The sequence below is a fragment of the Eptatretus burgeri genome, chromosome 6 (genome assembly GCF_056783735.1).
Source record: "Eptatretus burgeri isolate ZD-2024b chromosome 6, Ebu_testis_v1, whole genome shotgun sequence".
Classification (NCBI taxonomy): domain Eukaryota; kingdom Metazoa; phylum Chordata; class Myxini; order Myxiniformes; family Myxinidae; genus Eptatretus; species Eptatretus burgeri.
In genome coordinates, this window is record NC_140966.1 from 109677310 (window position 1) to 109697093 (window position 19784).

A 19784-nucleotide genomic window follows, 5' to 3' on the forward strand; every position below is an offset into this window, starting at 1 on the left:
GAGAGAGAGAGAGAGAGAGAGAGAGAGAGAGAGAGAGAGAGAGAGAGAGAGAGAGGACACAGAGAGAGAGAGGACACAGAGAGAGAGAGAGAGAGAGAGAGAGAGAGAGAGAGAGAGAGAGAGAGAGAGAGAGAGAGAGAGAGAGAGAGAGAGAGAGAGAGAGAGAGAGAGAGAGAGAGAGAGAGAGAGAGAGAGAGAGAGAGAGAGAGAGGACACAGAGAGAGAGAGAGAGAGAGAGAGAGAGAGAGAGAGAGAGAGAGAGAGAGAGAGAGAGAGAGAGAGAGAGAGAGAGAGAGAGAGAGAGAGAGAGACAGAGAGACAGAGAGACAGAGAGACAGAGAGACAGAGAGACAGAGAGACAGAGAGACAGAGAGACAGAGAGACAGAGAGAGAGAGATCCAATCAATAAGGTGCATTAGTAATAAATGTATGGAAATCTTATGTCATGTCGAACAATAAATTAAAAGCGTGGACCTCATTTCATAAAATACCCGACTCAAACACATTAAAACTAAACAAAACTTGACGTCACACGACGTTGACCGATATGCTTCCACCCACATTATTCCATCATTTTACATATTCGTATCAAGTATGATTTAAATCCTTTCAGCTGTTCTCAAGAATCACATTTTTATCTGACATCACCTCTAACTTTGGATCTCTTGATGCCAAAATCAAATCAGTTCATCTTTGCATCATCATATATACTTACCCCAAGTTTGGTCAAAATCCAATCACTGGTTCACAAGTTTGCATGGTAACCGAATTTTTACCTAACAAGACTTCTGACCTCTTGACCCCATAATCTCATCAATTTATTTTCACATCATTATACATACTTGTACCAAGCTTGACTTGTATCCCTTCAGCTATTTTAAAGTTAAAGCGGGAGTGAAAACCTATCACGGACGGGATGGACAACCCAAAAACGATGCCTCGAGCAAATTAGTCAGTGGAGCCATTAAAAAAAAAAAAAAAAAAAAAAAAAAAAAAATCAAATTACATTTTGTACATCACACCTTTAACTTCCTTTGAGTCTCAGGGTCCCCCCGGAGATCCAGCTTTGTGCCGACCAGCAAGACTGGTACGCCAGGGCAGTGGTGCGACACCTCGGGGTGCCATTTGAGACGTACATTCTCGTATGAAGGAGGACTCACGAGGGAGAAGCAAATCACAAAAACATTGGTCTGTGGGTAGGACAGCGTGCGTAGTCTGTCATACTCCTCCTGACCTGGAGATGAGAAATCACAAAAAAAAAAAAATGGAGACAAGCTTTGAATCCAAAGTTAATAATAAGAAGAAAAAGTACCAAATCAATGAATTTGCAGAACGTGTGCGTGAGTTTGATGTTGGGAGAACGACACGACTGCTCCACATTTACACAACGATCCATCCAACTCCTCCCCGGATACGTGTTCCCCTCATCCCCAAACTACCGGCAGTGTCCCACAGGTTGAGAGAAATGCTGCGTCCCTCTACGGTCAGGTTACTGTTGTAGTTGTCAAAGACGGTGGGTACATATTCGGCAGGAAAGGCATTACGAGTGTACACAATGAGCAGACACGTCTTGCCCACCGCACCATCTCCAACCACGACGCACTTCACTGCCTGCATCCCGTAACCTGAAAGAAAACAGAGGTTTGAGTTGTAACTAAACTAGCATGCAAGCCCCCCACCCCATGACTTTCATTCCTTTCCATCCTCTCCTTTTCCTAGTTCTCCCAACTTCCAAGTGTGGTCCACAGATTTTGGATAACCTTATCGGCTATGGACCCTCCACCAATAACCACCACCCACTCTTTCCCCCCTTTGATAGACATCAACAATTTCAAGCTCAGTGTTGTGCAGCCACTCCCCAGCCTCCCACAACTCCATACTCGCTGACAAAGTTTCCTGCTTTAACCACATCCCTAGCCTCAATAGCAGGATGAGTGTGGGAGTTTGAGGAGATTGCAGCTTCCCATGATGGACCAACTTCCACATTTGCGATGCAACAGCCACTGGGAGAAGACTTGTCCAAAACACTGTACAATCCCGACGTACATGGTCCGACTTAATAACCTCAAACAAACCAGAAATTAAAAAAAAACAAAATTCAAATTAACAACAAAGCAAATTTGATTCAAGATCAAGTATCCAATGCTCAGTCAAGTGCAACCATTCTCTCCTTCACAAGAAGTGAGACAGAGAAGCAGAATTCACCATCACCAACTTGCTTGTGAACTTGACGAGCCAAGTGCACAGTGACGACTTGCCTGAAGTCACAACCCCCCTGCCCCCCGGCACAGAGAGCAAAATACAAAAACCCACTGGCACAGAGAACAGGAACACCACAACTAAACAACTAATCACCGACCAGCTTTAAAATAGATTACCCAACTAAACAAGGACATTGGTCTAATGGCTGTTTGTTGGACAAAGTGCAGATCGATGGTCACAGGAATTACCAATACCTGATACATTGAAGCACATCCGCACGGAATCACAACCGTCGATAGCACACCCATACATGGGCAAATTCAAGCATCACAGACATGACAATATGATAGATTTTGTAATTGAAACGAGTTTTTTATGCCGTATCTTCGACAATAGATTTCCTTTCTTATTTACAGGGTCTAAGTCTCATGGAAGAGCTGGAGCACAAATGGAACACACACACACACACACCAAAAGCAATCACTGACAACAAGGAAGTAATGCTCACATTCGACCAAGTGATCCTGTGGTGTACTTTTCATAGGTGCCAATTTGTTTGTACTTTTAAATCGTGAAATTTGTTCCATTTACTAGTCCAACCAGTGGCAGGAGTGTAGGCGTGGTTTTTATCTGGTTTCTAACCAATCATTTTGCCCAACACTACTACCGAGCTCGAAGACCTCCCTCTCGATGGACGAGCCCGGAAGAAGGCTGGACGAGAAGTGTGATGACGGTTTTTCCTGCCTGGTGGCTCTCTATTTACACCATCGTGGGAAGGCCTCACAGACTTAAGTTTCACTGGAGTTGATTAGAGTTCACTGGAGTTAAACAGCATTCGCAAGACCTATCTTCAATGACGCATTTCCTCTCAATCGACTCACGGGTTTCGTACCACATGTCTGTCCGTGGCCCTTTTCCTCCAGCAGCACTTTGCTCTTTGCACTCGGAGCTGCATATCACGTGCCGCGTCATGGCTCTATCATCAGTGGGTTTTTACTCCTTTCCACCGCCAGACTTCAATCATCGAACCCCTTTTGGTGAGCAGCTAATTCCCATGGGCAATGGTCTTTTATGACACACGAGTCACCTAGTGGATCATATTATTTCATGGACACAACACCAAAATGGCCCACTGGTGATACACCCTTTCTCGATTCTTATTGAACTTGTGCCTTTATTCACCCGTACTCAAACTTAACAGCTTACGGGACACTGCTCAGACTGGACAGTCATCAACCTTTAGCGGTGAGTAGAAGTCGATAACTCCATTTTCTATAATCCCATCGAGTGTGAACATAGAAAACAAAACATTGCGACCGGAGGTGACGTTTTGGTGTCGGACTTTATGTCCATTGGAGATCGGGGAGTGCTCGTCACATGCCACACATTTCGATTTATCCGCCGATCGCACCAAGTGCCTTCTGCTTGAATGGTTTGCATTAGCAGGAACAATCGGCTGGGTGGCAGACAGATGGTTGTTCTTTGCAGATTATGCGGTTTTACTGTGTGAGACATAATCCGCAGCGACGGAATGATGTACATGACGTAAGTATGCAGTTACCGTTCTCTGACTGAAGCCAAACGCTATGATATCACCACCAAGGCGCACGGTTTTGTCCGTGCCTCCCGGAAGAGCTTCCTTAAGCACTAATTACAGTTTAGATGGGACTTGCAGTTTGGAATCGCACATTGATTGGTATATAACCAAACTGTAAGGTTTCAGCATCACAAGTGGATGAAAATTTGCAATGTTTCCCAGATGATGCCCGAATAAGGACGAAACCAGTCGGTAACTGCATTTTCATTCACTTGTGACAGCTTCTCACATTATAAATATTTACTATCATTTTAATTAGTGCTATGAGAAGCTCTTCCGGGAGCTGCAGACAAATCCATGCATCATGGTGGTGAGGTCACGGCATTTGGTTTAGGGAGCAAAATACCTTTAAATCATCATTGCTCCCAACCGCATTCAATAACGACTCGAGGTTAAGCATCGTTAAACGAGAGATAGTGTTTCCACATGGCAGGGGTGCTAATCGTTGTGTCGGATGGGATTCCAGCGCTCTCACCAATCACAGTTTGGAGGCGCACATTGATGTGCCGCATTTTCCGGTGTATAAACCGCGTCCCTGTTTTTCACCCTCAAAATAAATGAATATAATTGATCATTTTATTTTCTGATCTCGATCTAAATACGTTTGCACATTAACTTTGTATGGAATGAAAGTGATGGACGTATCAACATGCTTACTCCCATGTCCACTTACTTTCGTCTAACAGTCTCATTCTGATTTTCAAGAAGTTGAAGAGAGAGGAGAGGATACCAAGAAGTTTTTATTTTTTATTATTATTTAACATTATAAAGAGGATTTTTTTTGTTCCTAAAAAAAGGAAGGAAAGGGATTCATACCAGTATCGTACATATTTCTTGTGGATTTGTGGCCTTGAAAAGGGCCGTTTGGGTTTGATGAAGGTTGACAGCTAAACCCAAGGAAATCCTCGTCGAAGACGGCACGCAACTCCTTGTCCGAATCAGGGTAGCAAGTCTCTGTCACTGTCCACGTCACTGTCACCGCCATTTGCAGCCTCCTCCTACCAAATGATGTTGTCCTCTGTGCCGTTCCATGTTGTTGCAGAATGCAGTATTTCAGAAATGGTCGCTTGATGATGTCCGACGGTATCTCCTCCCACACCTTGACGATCCAGGCGCAGATCATCGGAAAGTCGACCTTTCTCATCTTCCTGATGAACGCCGGCAGTCTCCCAGTCAACATAATGTTCAGCCAACGTAGCGACGGGAGTAATGCTTAAAGTTCAACAAAGATGCACGTGGCCATTACTTCTCGGAAATCCGGGTCAAAAATCCCAGCAGGAAACACGTCATGAAATGTTCATTCTCAACTGATGAAAATACTGAGTCTGGGAAATGGGAAAGTTCATCTGTGGTGGTTCCACTGAGATGTAGTTCATGTTTCTTTAAGCCTGGGTCGAATACAAAGGCCTGTGAAGTAAGAAAGTTCGTCTGGTTGATACGAGTAATCTGCAGGAAGCAAATTAGGAACCGCTGATAGAAACGAGGGAAAACGAAGAGAACTAGAGGAAGCCAAAAGAACCGAGCAGCACTGGTACTTCTTAAAGCTTCACCGTCCCGTGGCTCCTCACTCTTGTGCGATTCTACTCCTTCCATTTTAAGTCCATTTCCTACCCTTGTATGGAAAAGTACTCGGGGTTGATTGGTTGTTCCTTGTTATAAACCACACCCCGCTATCCAGCATTTGCTGGCTTAGCGTCAGCATGTAAAGAACAAGCTTGGTGGATTAATTCTGCCTGCATCGGATGTTCATGGAGAAAATGATGCATGTAAAAGATAGTCACCACCACAAGTCCCTCATCTATCCACGCCTTTTGCTGCGCATGAACAATGATGCTGGTTGGAAACTTGTCATTGGTCAGTGTCTTCCTCTTGAACACGACATACGAGGGAAGCTTGCCACGTAAGCTTGTTTGATGAGGTGGTTGCTCCGTTATTGGACTCTAGCTATTGGGAATAATTCTTCTTTTGATGCGAGATGGGTGTTCTTCTTTTTTGTGTTTAATGGCTTTTTCAGAGCCATGAGACTCGATATATGCCATGCACCTAAAGTCCGGATGTTTCCGGGCGTCACTTCATTTAATTTCCGCACACGGTTAATAAAACGCTTTACAAACTCTTAACCTAAACCTATATTCAAACTTTAAACAGCAGAATTGAACTTAACAGCAGTTCTGACTGCTACAAAATTGTTCATTTGAAATATAATTGAAATTCAGCATTGATCGTTTTAAGAATTTTTTTTTTTGAGACCCGTGTATTAACTGCACCCACAACTTTTGCCTTTTTGCAGAAAAAAGTGCGGTTTATATGCCGGAAAATAAGGTAATCTTTGTCTGTTTGACAGAGTCGCCAGGCTGTGGCCTCCTAATTGGAGGTGACGCTTTGGTGAAGGACTTTGCATCCATTGTAGATAGGGAGAGTGCTTGTCCACGCTCCACAGATTTCAATATATTGTTACGGTTGTGGAAATTCACAGAACACCATTCAGGTTCCCGGAAGATCAGTTATGTCGATAAGTGTGTGTCCAGATTAGATTTCCCCACCGATGTCTAACGGGATTTATTCGTGAATCGGGCTGTGAACCTTTGAGGTAGTGTTATTCTTTCCTATCGTTATTTTAAACAACATCTCCTCACCACCTTCGCTACAACCGCCAACATCTCCTCACCACCTTCGCCACAACCGCCAACATCTCCACAAACACCGCCATCTTTTCCCCAACAAACAACATCAACAAACGAACAATGTCTCCTCACCTTCATCTCCACAAACGCCGCCATCTTTTCGCCAGCAACGACATCCATAGACGAACGGCATCTCCGCCGACAGACACGGGGACTCCCTCGTTGGGGCGAGGGCCGGTGATTTCTACCATGTCCGCGTTTAACGGCAAGATCAGATCAGAATGACAAAAGGGGCGGAGCCAGCGGGGGGTGAAGGGTCAGAGGTGAAAGACCAAACACCACCCCCCAAACCCAATAAAAGGCAGGGCTGAGGTGCCGAGAGGCCAGTCTGGGTTCGTGGTCCAGTTGAGGGGAGTTCGTTCGGAGTGGAGCTCGGAATGGAAGTCGGAGTGGAGCCTGGAGTCCAGCCAAGCCTGCAGTGCCGTGCAGAATTGTGGGTCGGTGGAGGAAGCCGGAGAGAAGTCGCCAGCCAGCGACATAACGGTCCGAGGTGATCGGGCCCCGGGACGGTCCGAGCAACGCTGAGGAGTGAGCAGGCTCTTAAGAGAGCATAAACTCTAAAAGAGCAAGGCCCGTTCGCTCCTCTGAGGCGTCGTCGGCTGGGCCCGATCGACCAGGCCGCACGGCTAGGCCTGGACCAACCGAGCTGCCAATACACCAGCTGCCGTGTTGACGACGAGACATCAAGGGTTGCCCAGTGAGTCACCACGAGGGTGGCAGGTAACCTGCACGGTCTCGCGGAGCTCCTTCGGTCTCCACAGCTCCGCAGAACATTAAAGGCCTATGGGCCCTGTTCTCCTTGTTCTTTTCTTTCTGGGTTTTTGCATGGAAGTCTGTGGTGCCTTGTCCGTCAAGTAGAACTGTGGTTAAGTGCATGTACAGAATAAATAGACAACGGCTGTGGGTCTTTTTGCTCGTGTCTTGTCCCTTACCCCCATTGCTTGCATACGTGTATGAATAAATGTCATTGTTTGAATATTCACCTGCTAGTTACGTCCCTTCCTCCATTGAGCTGCCGTAATTGCGTTCGGAATAATAGCTGGTTTTTAATAGCCGATAAGATAATCGAGTCCGACGGGGCTTGGCGATAATAAACCGCTCGGCAATCGGAAACGGCCCGAGCTGCTTAAAGCGGCTCGTGTCCGTATGGGTCCCGTCAAGGTGTAAATCCCCGGCATTTCTGTCGGCGCGAATACTTAGGTAATTCGACAATTCCGCGATCAACCCTGTCACGTATGGACAGAAGAGTTGGCTGATTTATGGTGTGGTTAAAAACACACCCGGAGCTGGATTTCGGCGTTGATCCAAAAGCTGCGACTGGATTGCCACGGTCGGTGGGTGCGCGGCCGCAATTAGCTAAAAAGCGGTCGCCCGCACGCTGGAGTGGCGAGAACCACAACAATATATACTAGCAAATACAACCTGTCGATTCGCTGACGGGGGTATTAAGAGGGGGGGGGGAGAGACAGAAACGAAGTAAGGGAGAGAGAGGATGCAGGAGGGAAGAGAAGCTAGGAAGGTGGGGGGGGGTATGTGGGGAGAGCTATGCCTCATCAAACGTTGCGCTATACACTGCGAGAGGGAGGGTGTGAGGAGGGGATGAGAGAGAGAGAGAGAGAGCGAGAGCGAGAGCGAGAGCGAGACGAGTATGAAAAAAAAAGAAAAAAGAAAAATAGAAAGGCGAGGGGTGGAATTGGGTTAAGTAAAGACAATGATATGTTATGCTTCATGACCGCACGTGCACGCACGCAAACATGCACATCAGAACAGCTGTACACACAATGACACAACAGAGTTTGTAAAGTCATCCACTGGCACATCTACAAAAACTTTGATATCACAGTTTCAGAAAATTTGTGGGAACATGAACCAAAAGCAATCACTGAAAACATGGAAGTACGACCTAATGATCTCAACGAGCATGAACATCGAAAACAAAGCATTGTGACCAGATATCATACTTAGGTACAAAAAAAACAGAGAAGGCATTGCTGATTGAGGTGTTAATCCCAGTGATTTTGGACCAGAAGATCCTGGAAGCTGAACAATGCCAAAGTTGTACCCGTGATAGAACCTCACAGAGATATTAAACATAGGGCACTCATCTGGTAGTGGCTGGATAAGATAAGCAGGCAACCACTGGTTGGCATGTCTGACCCACAAAATATATAACAGAGACGAAACTCAAATACCTATGGATTTTTTTTAAATCCCATAAACATACTTTGGTACATCACAGGTGTTAAAGGTTGTAGTCAAGTTTCATCAAAATTGTGTGTGTGTGGTTTCAGAAAAGAAAGAAAATACATATTTTGGGGGTCAACTCCCCTTAAACCTCCTGAGAGCCTGATTTTTCTCATGTCATGAACAAACTTTGGTACATCATGGGTGACGAAGGTTGTCGTGAAGTTTCATCGGAATTGTGTATATCGTTTGAGAAGAAAGCAAATACCTATTTGGGGGGGGGGGCGTAAACTGCCTCTGTGGACCCCTTTTTTAATGCCATTATGGGTGATGAAGGTTGTGGTCAAATTTCATTGAAATCATATGCGTAGTTTCTGAGAAGAAGTTGCAAGCATTTGTGGACGGACAGACGGACAGACAGACGGACTAACGACGCGCTGTCTCATAAGCTCCACGGAACTATTTTCAAGGTCAGCTAAAAACCATCCCTGGGAATATTATTACAAACAAACTACAGTTGGAAGCTGTCCACGGCTCAGCGACAATCCTGAAGAGAACCCTCGGCACAAAACTTTGAGAACAGAAAAACTTCACAGCTTGGTCCATTAATGGTGAACCCTTACTGAAATGAAGGTGGATGCTTTGAGCCCACCCTGGGAGGACTCCAATCCAGATTCTGAAACCCACGTATGTAGATACTAATCACACACACACACACACACACACACACACACACACACACACACACACACACACACACACACACACACACACACACACACACACACACACTAGTATAGATATAAAACAAATTGACTCCTTCCATGCTCTTCCAGCCGAAGAAAGCTGCATAAAGCAACCACGGAAGAAAGGCGACACAAGGTAAGCTCTTTGCTGTTTCAAACCCTTCCCAGAGTTCCTCCACAGCTGTAAAAACATTCACAAATAGTACACACATGAAAATCCCAATGTGACACATCCCGCTCAGTCGCCGGACCGGTTTCATCGCTGACTGGCAAATCAGTGACAGCGTAGATTGCTTCATGCAGCAAAAAAAAAGAAGCCTCATCAAGATAGAGGTGCGCCATCCTGGTCAGCCCGCTGTCAGTCACCTTGCAGGGGTCTTCAGCCACCTCCCCCTGCCTTTGTGTTTGTCTGTCTCTGTCTCCCCACCCCTCGCACCCCATCCCTTCTCACTTTCCCACCTCTCTTCCCCCTCCCCACTCGACCACACCTTGTCACAACTTTATTTTGCAGGAGGATGATTTCTACTAAAAGAAGGAAATGTACAAGAAGCGAACTTGACAAAAAACAACTTGCAAAAGCTGCATCCAGTGCCGTCTTGACTCAAGAGCAAGAAGCAAACACAGCAGGAATGTCTGCAACCAGAGCAGCTGATACTCTCAAAAGCAAAAAAGAAGACCAGGCCTAGAGGAAAACACAGCTCAGGAATGGCTTCACCCAGAGCAGCTGAAACTCAAGAACAAGAAAGAAGACAAGAGGCAAATGCAGCACAAATGGCTGCAGCCAGGATCCAGCCCTGGAGGGTAAAAGAAAAGTCTGCATTCTCCTACAATTCAGCCTTGGATTATGCTTCTGATCAATTAGTTGCGACTGGCTCAATGGCAATTAATTGCAGGCACTGTGATGCAATGAAATGGACAGGAGAAGATCCAGGGATATGCTGCAACATTGGCAAGGTTTGACTGCCCCAAATGCATGCTTCTCCTGAACCTAGTCATACATTGTTGACAGTCAACACTCCAAATGCAAGTAATTTCAAAAGTAACATCAGAAGATACAACTCATGCTTTCGGCATCTTTCGGCACCACAAAAGAGATCGGAGTCTGGATGCATGCCCATATTTAAAGTACAGGAACAGGTTCATCATCAGCTTGGCAGTCTCCAGTCACGACCAAATGAAGAGCCAAAATTCCTGCAGATCTACTTCATTGGTAACAATACAAAGCAGACTGAACAACAATGCGATAATGTCATTCAAACCAAGCTGGAGGTGGTGTTGCAGTTGCAAGATATGCTCCACAAGGAAAACAACTATGTACAGGAGTCTCAAGTGTGCCATGGAGAAGATGACACCAGAGTACAAAGTTGTCATTCATTCATTCAGACAAAACTCCAGCTGGGGAGCATGAACGGTGCTTAAATGTTCCCTCCACATCAGAAGTGGCTGCCATCCTTGCTGGTGAACAACATGGCAATCGAGACATTATCTTGCAACTCAGAAACAACTCCCTCCAGAGAATTGCTGAGACACACCGATCATGTGATGCATTTCAGCATCCACAAATTTTCTGGCAGGGTGATGATGGATACCATATTAAACTGCAGCAAACTAACCCAGCAACAGGACTGTCAAGCAAAAATAAGATTTCTGCCATGGACTTTTATGCTGACAGGATGATTGATGCTGCAAGCTGGTAATTTCAATCACATCTTGCGTTGCAAAGATCTCTTCCACCAATTTGTTGTAGACGTGCATGCCAAAATTTAGGCAGAGGTTGAGATTCATTCAAAAGAACCAAAAGAAACTCCGAGTCAAAAACTATGTTCACCTCAGGGATGTCATGAACAATGATGGAAATGCTGCTGATGTCAATCAATTGGTGATCTTGCCTTCCAGTTTCACAGGTGGTCCCCGCTACATGCACGAGCGCACTCAGAACGCCATGACATATGTACGAAACTATGGCCGTCCTAATTTCTTCATCACCTTCACCTGCAATCCAGCTTGGGAGGAAGTGGCTAATGAACTGATGCCAGGCCAAAAACCACAGCATCACCATGATTTGCTGGCAAGAGTATTCCGGAAAAAAAAATGAAGCAGTTGATGAAGATGAAGATGAGTTGATGAAGATGAAGCAGTTGATGAAAAATGAAGATGTAATCACCACTAAGGGAAAGATTTTTGGAGCCACTAAGTGCAACATGTACAGTGCACAATTGAGTGACAAAAGCATGGCCTGCCACATACCCACATTCTGATTTGGCTTCAAGATGAACTTCATGTGTTGAGTGGATGACTTCAATAATCCTGAACTTCCAGACCCAGAAATTGATCCACTTCTGTCCAGCATTGTCAAAACACAGATGGTGCATGGCCCCGATGGAAGCATAAATCCAAACTCACCATGCATGAAAGATATCAAATGCACAAAAATGTTCCCACGACATCTTCTGAAAGACACACAGACTGGACAAGATGGATACCCACTGTATCATAGGAGAAAACCAGCAGATGGTGCATTCACAACAACCATCAAAGTTCATGGTTGTGAGGTGTAAGTCGACAACAGGTGGATTTTTTTCCATAATGTCCACTCCTCACATGGCTATTCAATGCACACATCAATGTTGAGTACTGCCACTCTGTGAAATCCATCAAATATGTGTGCAAGTTTGTCAACAAAGGATCTGACATGGCTGTGTTTGGCCTGACGATGGATGGGACGACTGTGCATGATGAGGTTCGGAAATATGAATTGGGAAGATACGTCAGCAGCAATGAAGCCATCTGGAGGATCCTGAACCTCCCAATTCATGAGCGACATCCCACTGTGGTTCATCTCAGTGTGCACCACGAGAATGGCCAGAGAGTGTACTTCACTGAGGAGAATATCCGTGAAAACGTCCAAGTCCCACAAGACACAACTCTCACAGCTCTCTTCAATCTCTGCCAGGATGATGAATTTCATAAGACACTTGTATCCTCAGATACCCAAGTAGTGAATATGGAATGTTGGCAGCAAGAAGTGGGCTCACCACAAAGCAGGACAAACTGTACCAGACCAGCCAGGCATCAAAGCCAGTGATGCACTTGGCCGTGTGTACACTGCACATCTGAACAATTTTGAATGCTTTTACCTGAGACTGCCTCTACATGAGGTCAAAGGTCCAACATCATTTGAAGCCTTGTGAACAGTCGATGCCACAATCTGTGAAACTTACAAACAGGCTTGCCAGCTCAGAAGACTCCTGGAGGATGATACACACTGGAACAGCACATTGGAGGAGGCAGTTGCAACTCGATAAACATTGATGCAGACATGGGCCATGTCAAATCCTCAACAACTATGGGACAACCACAAGGAGAAGCTGGCAGAGGACATTTTGCATCATGCACATGTGGAAAATCCTAACCTGGAACTGGACTACAGTAATGCCATCTTCAATCAAGCTCTTATTATCAATGAAGACAAGATCAAGGCTTTGGGTGGCTCTGACTTCAAAACGTTTGGTCTTCCTGACCCACAACGACACAATGACAATGAGCTCTCAAATTAAATTTTGAGAGAGAGCAAGTACAACATGGAACAGCTTGCTGAATACATCCAGGAGAATGAGCAATGTCTGGTTCCACAACAAAGAGAAGCATTCAAGAAGATTACACAAGCAGTTTTCAATGGGAGTGGTGGAACTTTCGTTCTGGATGCTCCCGGTGGAATTGGCAAAACTTTTCTCATCAATCTTCTTACATATCGTTACCTTCATAACAAAAGTGCCTGTCATTTTTTTCCAGTTTTGAGAAAAACACAAAAAACTGCAGCAATTCTTCATCAACAAATATTTATTCACTATTTCTTGTGCACAGAGTTGTTTGAAGCAAAATGAAACATAAATCTTGTTACTCGTTATTATGATTACATCATGGCGAAAGATGACTGAGGCAGAAAATCCCAAAAACTGGAAAAAATGACTTAGGCACTTTTGTTATGAGAGTGACGATTATATATATATATATATATATATATATATATATATATATATATATATATATATATATATATATATATATATATATATATATGATATGTGGCCCTGAGTACAATCGAGAGAAAAATGGAAGTTGTAAATTTGTTACTCTTACCCCTGCAGTTTGTGAGGTTCCCAGTAAAACCATGTGTGCAAAATATTTTTGAAATTCAAGACTATTTAGATATCACCCTCTGTTGAACTTTGCTTGGGCACCCACATACAATATATATATATATATATATATATATATATATATATATATATATATATATATATATATATATATATATATATATATATATACATACACACACACACACATACACACACTGATGAGCCAAAACATGATCACCTGCCTAATATGCTGTTCTGTTGTCCTAATATGGTCCTCCGTGTGCCACCAAAACAGCGCCGACCCACCGAGGCATTGACTTTACAAGAACCCTGAAGGTGTCCTGTGGTATCTGGCACCAAAACATTAGCAGCAGATCCTTCAAGTCCTGTAAGTTGTGAAGTTGAGCCGCTATGGACCGGACTTGTCGGTCCAGCATATCCCACAGATGCTCATCGGATTGAGATCTGGAGAATTTGGAGGCCAGGGCAACACCGTGAACACTTCATCATGTTCCTCAAACTATTCCCGAACAATGTGTGCAGAGTGGCAGGGTGCATTATCCTGCTGAAAGAGGCCACTGCCATCAGGGAATACCATTGCCATGAAAGGGTGGACCTGGTCTGCAATGATGTTTCGGTAGGTGACACGTGTCAAATTGACATCCACATGAATGGCCAGACCCAGGGTTTCCCAGCAGAACATTGCCCAGAACATCACACTCCCTCCACCGGCTTGTCGTCTTCCCACAGTGCATCCTGGTGCCATCACTTCCCCAGGTAAACGGCGCACACGTACACGGCCATCCACGTGATCAAAAAGAAAACTAGACTCATCGGACCAGGCGACCTTCCACTGCTCCAAGGTCCAGTTCTGACGCTCACGTGTCTATTGTATGCACTTTCGACGGTGGATAGGGGTCAGGGGTCATCACGTGCACTCTGACTGGTCTGTGGCTACACAGCCCCATACGCAGCAGGGTGTGCTGCACTGTGGATTGTGACACATTCCTCCCGTGACTACCATTAAAATTTTCTGTGACTTGTGCCACAGTAGACATACATATACATATACAATATATATATATATATATATATATATATATATATATATATATATATATATATATATATACATGTGCTTTCGATGGTGGATAGGGGTCAGGGGTCATCACGGGCACTCTGACCAGTCTGCGGCTACGCAGTCCCATACGCAGCAGGGTGTGCTGCACTGTGGACTGTGACACATTCTTCCCGTGACTACCATTAAATTTTTCTGTGACTTGTGCCGCAGTAGACATATATATCCATCCACTGGGACCATACTCTCTGCAGAGCGTTGGTGCTGCCTAAGCAGTCTCCTTGGCTATTGGGTACAATTCTGGACGGGTCGCCACTCCGACACAGGATACCAGCATGCTGGCACTCATTTTGCCGACCTCAGAAGGATGACAGGCAGAGTCAACCCCACCTGGAATTAATTCAACAGCCGAGTGGGATTTGAACTCAGGATCCTCGGATCCTAAGCCCACCACCCTAACCATTAAGCCAACACCAGGCAACATATATATATATATATATATATATATATATATATATATATATATATATATATATATATATATATATATATATATATATACATATATATATATACATATACATATATATATATATATATATATATATATATATATATATATATATATATATATATATATATATATATATATACATACATACATGAGGCCCCACGAGGAGGCGTGATGTAAGCGACATTTTTTAATGATATGATGATGATAGGCTCGGATGATAGCGTAAGGATTAAAATAGTGCTACATGGCATTAACTCCAAAATGGCCGATGTGTCCCTTACATCACTCCTCCTCGCGGCGCCTCATATATAAATACATATAAACACGACCAGCCAAAAGTTTTAGAACACCCCCATTTTTCAGTTTTTACTGAAATTTAAGTAGTTCAAGTCCACTGAACAACCTGAAATGGTACAAAGCTAAGCAGTAAACTGCCAGAGATTAAAAAAAAAAGTTTAGGTTACCAAAAAATGAAAAATAATGTAAATTTCAGACTTGTTAAAAAAAACGGCCCTTTTAAGAGAACAAGTAATGGGTGAGCAACTGCAGCTGTTCTGCAGCAATGGAAGTAAATTAAGCCTTGAAAGTTGATGCAAACAATTCCTGCAGGTGTCCCAACTTTTGTTGATTAGTTCCAAACCCTCTGTCTGTATAAAAGCAGTGTTGGAACAGACTGTGTTGCTCCACTCTCTGAAGCATTATTTGGATAATATTGCATTGCAGGAAGTAGTCTATTGCTATCATAATGGCGAGAAAAAGACAATTAACTAAGGAAGACAGACAGACCATTATCTATGTATTACTAAAACTTTCATCTTGTATGTTCCCGAAATACAGCCAAAACGGTACACGATAGCACAAAAACTTTAGGGCCACCTTGCTCACTATTCACCTGCGGTGTGCAGTATCAAGTTTCGTTCAAACCGGGCAACGAAAAAATTATTTAAAAAATCAATTCACAATTCAGTAAAGTACTCTTCGGGAGAATTTGATCAATGCAAACAACCTCAGCGGTATAGTTCGCTGGAGCTATCTTTTTGGTTTTTTTCTTGAAATGATTTATTTCAAAATCTCAAACATTTAGTATAGACAAAGAACGATTTATTTTTAAGGATAAAATAAACCGTCATTTTGATCTATACTCACTCGTCCTCTTCTTCATTGCAATACGAGCTCACCTCATCTTCATTGCAATACTCGCCCACCCTCATTTTCACTGGAATACTTGCTCACCCTCATCCTCACCGCAATACTCGCTCAGCCTCATTCTCATTGCAATACTCACTCACCCTAATCTTCACTGCAATACTCGCTCACCCTCATACTCACCGCAATACTCACTCACCCTGATCTTCATTGCAATACGAGCTCACCCTCATACTCACCGCAATACTCGCTCACCCTCATACTCACCGCAATACTCGCTCAGCCTCATACACATCGCAATACTCTCTCACCCTCATCTTCACCGCAATACTCGCTCACCCTCATCTTCACCGCAATACTCGCTCACCCTCATCTTCACCGCAATACTCGCTCACCCTCATCTTCACCGCAATACTCGCTCACCCTCATCTTCACCGCAATACTCGCTCACCCTCATCTTCACCGCAATACTCGCTCACCCTCATCTTCACCGCAATACTCGCTCACCCTCATCTTCACCGCAATACTCGCTCACCCTCATCTTCACCGCAATACTCGCTCACCCTCATCTTCACCGCAATACTCGCTCACCCTCATCTTCACCGCAATACTCGCTCACCCTCATCTTCACCGCAATACTCGCTCACCCTCATCTTCACCGCAATACTCGCTCACCCTCATCTTCACCGCAATACTCGCTCACCCTCATCTTCACCGCAATACTCGCTCACCCTCATCTTCACCGCAATACTCGCTCACCCTCATCTTCACCGCAATACTCGCTCACCCTCATCTTCACCGCAATACTCGCTCACCCTCATCTTCACCGCAATACTCGCTCACCCTCATCTTCACCGCAATACTCGCTCACCCTCATCTTCACCGCAATACTCGCTCACCCTCATCTTCATTGCAATACTACCTCACCCTCATTGCAATACTCGCTCATCCTCACACTCACCTCAATACTCGCTCATGCTCACTGCAGTACCCGCACACCCTCATCTTCACTGCAGTACTCGCTCACCCTCATCTTCACCACAACACTAGCTCACCCTCATCTTCACCGCAATACTCGCACACACTCATCTTCACCGCAATACTCGCTCACCCTCATCTTCACCGCAATACTCGCTCAACCTCATCTTCATTGCCATACGACCTCACCCTCACTGCAATACTCGCTCACCCTCATGCTCACTGCAGTACACGCACACCCTCATCTTCACTGCAACACTAGCTCACCCTCATCTTCACCGCAATACTCGCTCACCCTCACACTCACTACAATACTCGCTCACCCTCATACTCACCGCAATACTCGCTCACCCTCATATTCACCGCAACACTAGCTCCCCCTCATCTTCACCGCAATACTCGCACACCCTCATCTTCACTGCAATATTTGCTCACCCTCATAATCACCGCAGTACTCTCACACCCTCATCTTCACCACAATACTCGCCCACCCTCATACTCACCGCAATACTCGCTCACTCTCACACTCACTACAATACTTGCTCACCCTCATACTCACCGCAACACTCGCTCACTCTCATATTCACCGCAATACTCGTACACCCTCATCTTCACTGCAGTACTCGCTCACCCTCATCTTCACCACAATACTAGCTCACCCTCATTGCAATAATCGCAAACAAACATCTTCACTGCAATATTCACTCACCCTCAATCACCGCAGTACTCGCACACCCTCATAATCACCGCAATATTCGCTCACCCTCATACTCACCGCAATACTCATCTTCATTGCAATACTCACCCACCCTCATATTCACCGCAATACTCGCTCACCCTCATATTCACCGCAATACTCGCTCACCCTCATATTCACCGCAATACTCGCTCACCCTCATACTCACCGCAATACTCGCTCACCCTCATACTCACCGCAATACTCGCTCACCCTCATACTCACCGCAATACTCATCTTCATTGCAATACTCACCCACCCTCATATTCACCGCAATACTCGCTCACCCTCATACTCACCGCAATACTCGCTCACCCTCATACTCACCGCAATACTCATCTTCATTGCAATGCTCACCCACCCTCATATTCACCGCAATACTCGCTCACCCTCATACTGACCGCAATACTCATCTTCATTGAAATACTCACCCACCCTCATATTCACTGCAATACTCGCTCACCCTCATACTCACCGCAATACTCATCTTCATTGCAATACTCACCCACCCTCATACTCACCGCAATACTCGCTCACTCTCAACCGCACGGCAGGATACTCGCACACTCTTTTGCATCAATACTCACCCTTTCCCTTCTCGAGCCGTAAACGCACAAGACTTGGATCCAAATCCTGGATATCTTCGGGAATTAACTCTCCACTTCAAACTGCTACAACAGCTGCACAGACGGATAAACATGCAAGGGGGACACACGGACGGACCCGAACTCGCCTGCAGTCGTTGTTGAAACCCAGGAAGGGAAAGAGATCTCTTCCTCTTCCCGCCCTCTTCTCTATTCCCTCTCCCAGGCGCTTTTCTTCTCACTTCCTCTTTATTTTTTTTCCTCACCGTGCACTCTTCACAAGTAACCCTAATATTTCCCGTGCTTCATCCCCCCTCCACAACAACTCTCTCCCACCCACCTCTACCACCTTTTCTTTATTGTTTTCGCCCTTCCCAACCTCTCTCCTCTTCGCCTCACTTCCCTTCACTCACTCTCGATCCCTTCAGGGCGTGGTTCACCGGGGGATACGAACCGTTCGGTATCTTCCTCCGTCGTCCCTTCCTTCCCTCTCACGTCTTGTACATTCAAAACCATAACTAATAAAAACAACAACACGTCAACAATAGTTGTCCGTCGCTGAAAAACACAACAATGCGACATGAAGCGAATGGTAGTATATCGCGTTGACTACTTCGTCATGGCTGCCTGCGAGCGAATAAAACGCGTCGAAACCTTGAAGGTCGAGAAAAATCGAACATGACATCCCACTGTGGTCAAGACTTGTGTGAGGTGTTTCGACGAGCTGAGGCATCTGTACCTGCTGCCCATTTTACGACTACCGGGACGACAACTACTTTAATAACCTCAATTATCGATCCACACTGAGATGGGTTGGCAGGGGAAAGTGTTTCTCCCGAGTCTTTCACAAACCGATGTTGACTTTTTGGCCGATGTGGACCTCGAAAATAATTGGTGGTTGAATTCGGTGACCTGAAATATAAATCCTCTTCAAATTTCAAGTCAATCGGATGAAAATTGAGGATTTTAAAAATCGCAACTAAGTTGTTGACCTTTGGCCGATGTTGACCTTTTGATCTTTTGACCTCAAAAACAATAGGCTTCTTCCATATGACAAACTCTACCATGTGGTGAAGTTTCGTGAAGATCCGTTTAAAATTGTAATCTGCAGGTGACAGACAGACAGACAAACAGATGGAATAACAAAATTGATGAACCAAATTACTTGAAAAATCTTTGATTTTTTGCATGCA

The 19784-nt window shown here is 44.8% G+C and overlaps 1 protein-coding gene across 3 annotated transcripts in view; it reads right to left on the minus strand.

Moving 5' to 3' along the window:
- Positions 1–19169, minus strand: part of LOC147025589 (rho-related GTP-binding protein RhoG-like) — a 24817-nt gene extending 5648 nt beyond the window's left edge. The window contains exons 1-3 of one of the 3 annotated variants that reach the window (XM_085886704.1): positions 19005–19169; positions 1440–1625; positions 1023–1234 (exon numbers count right to left, since the gene is read on the minus strand). In XM_085886704.1, coding sequence (XP_085742830.1) covers positions 1023–1234; positions 1440–1625; positions 19005–19107 — 501 coding nt within the window. In that variant the 5' untranslated portion in view covers positions 19108–19169. Of the gene's footprint in view, positions 1–1022; positions 1235–1439; positions 1626–18594 lie in introns of all 3 variants that reach the window. The other 2 variants (XM_085886705.1, XM_085886706.1) reach the window with 2 other exon arrangements.
- Between the last annotated feature and the right edge of the window lie 615 nt (positions 19170–19784).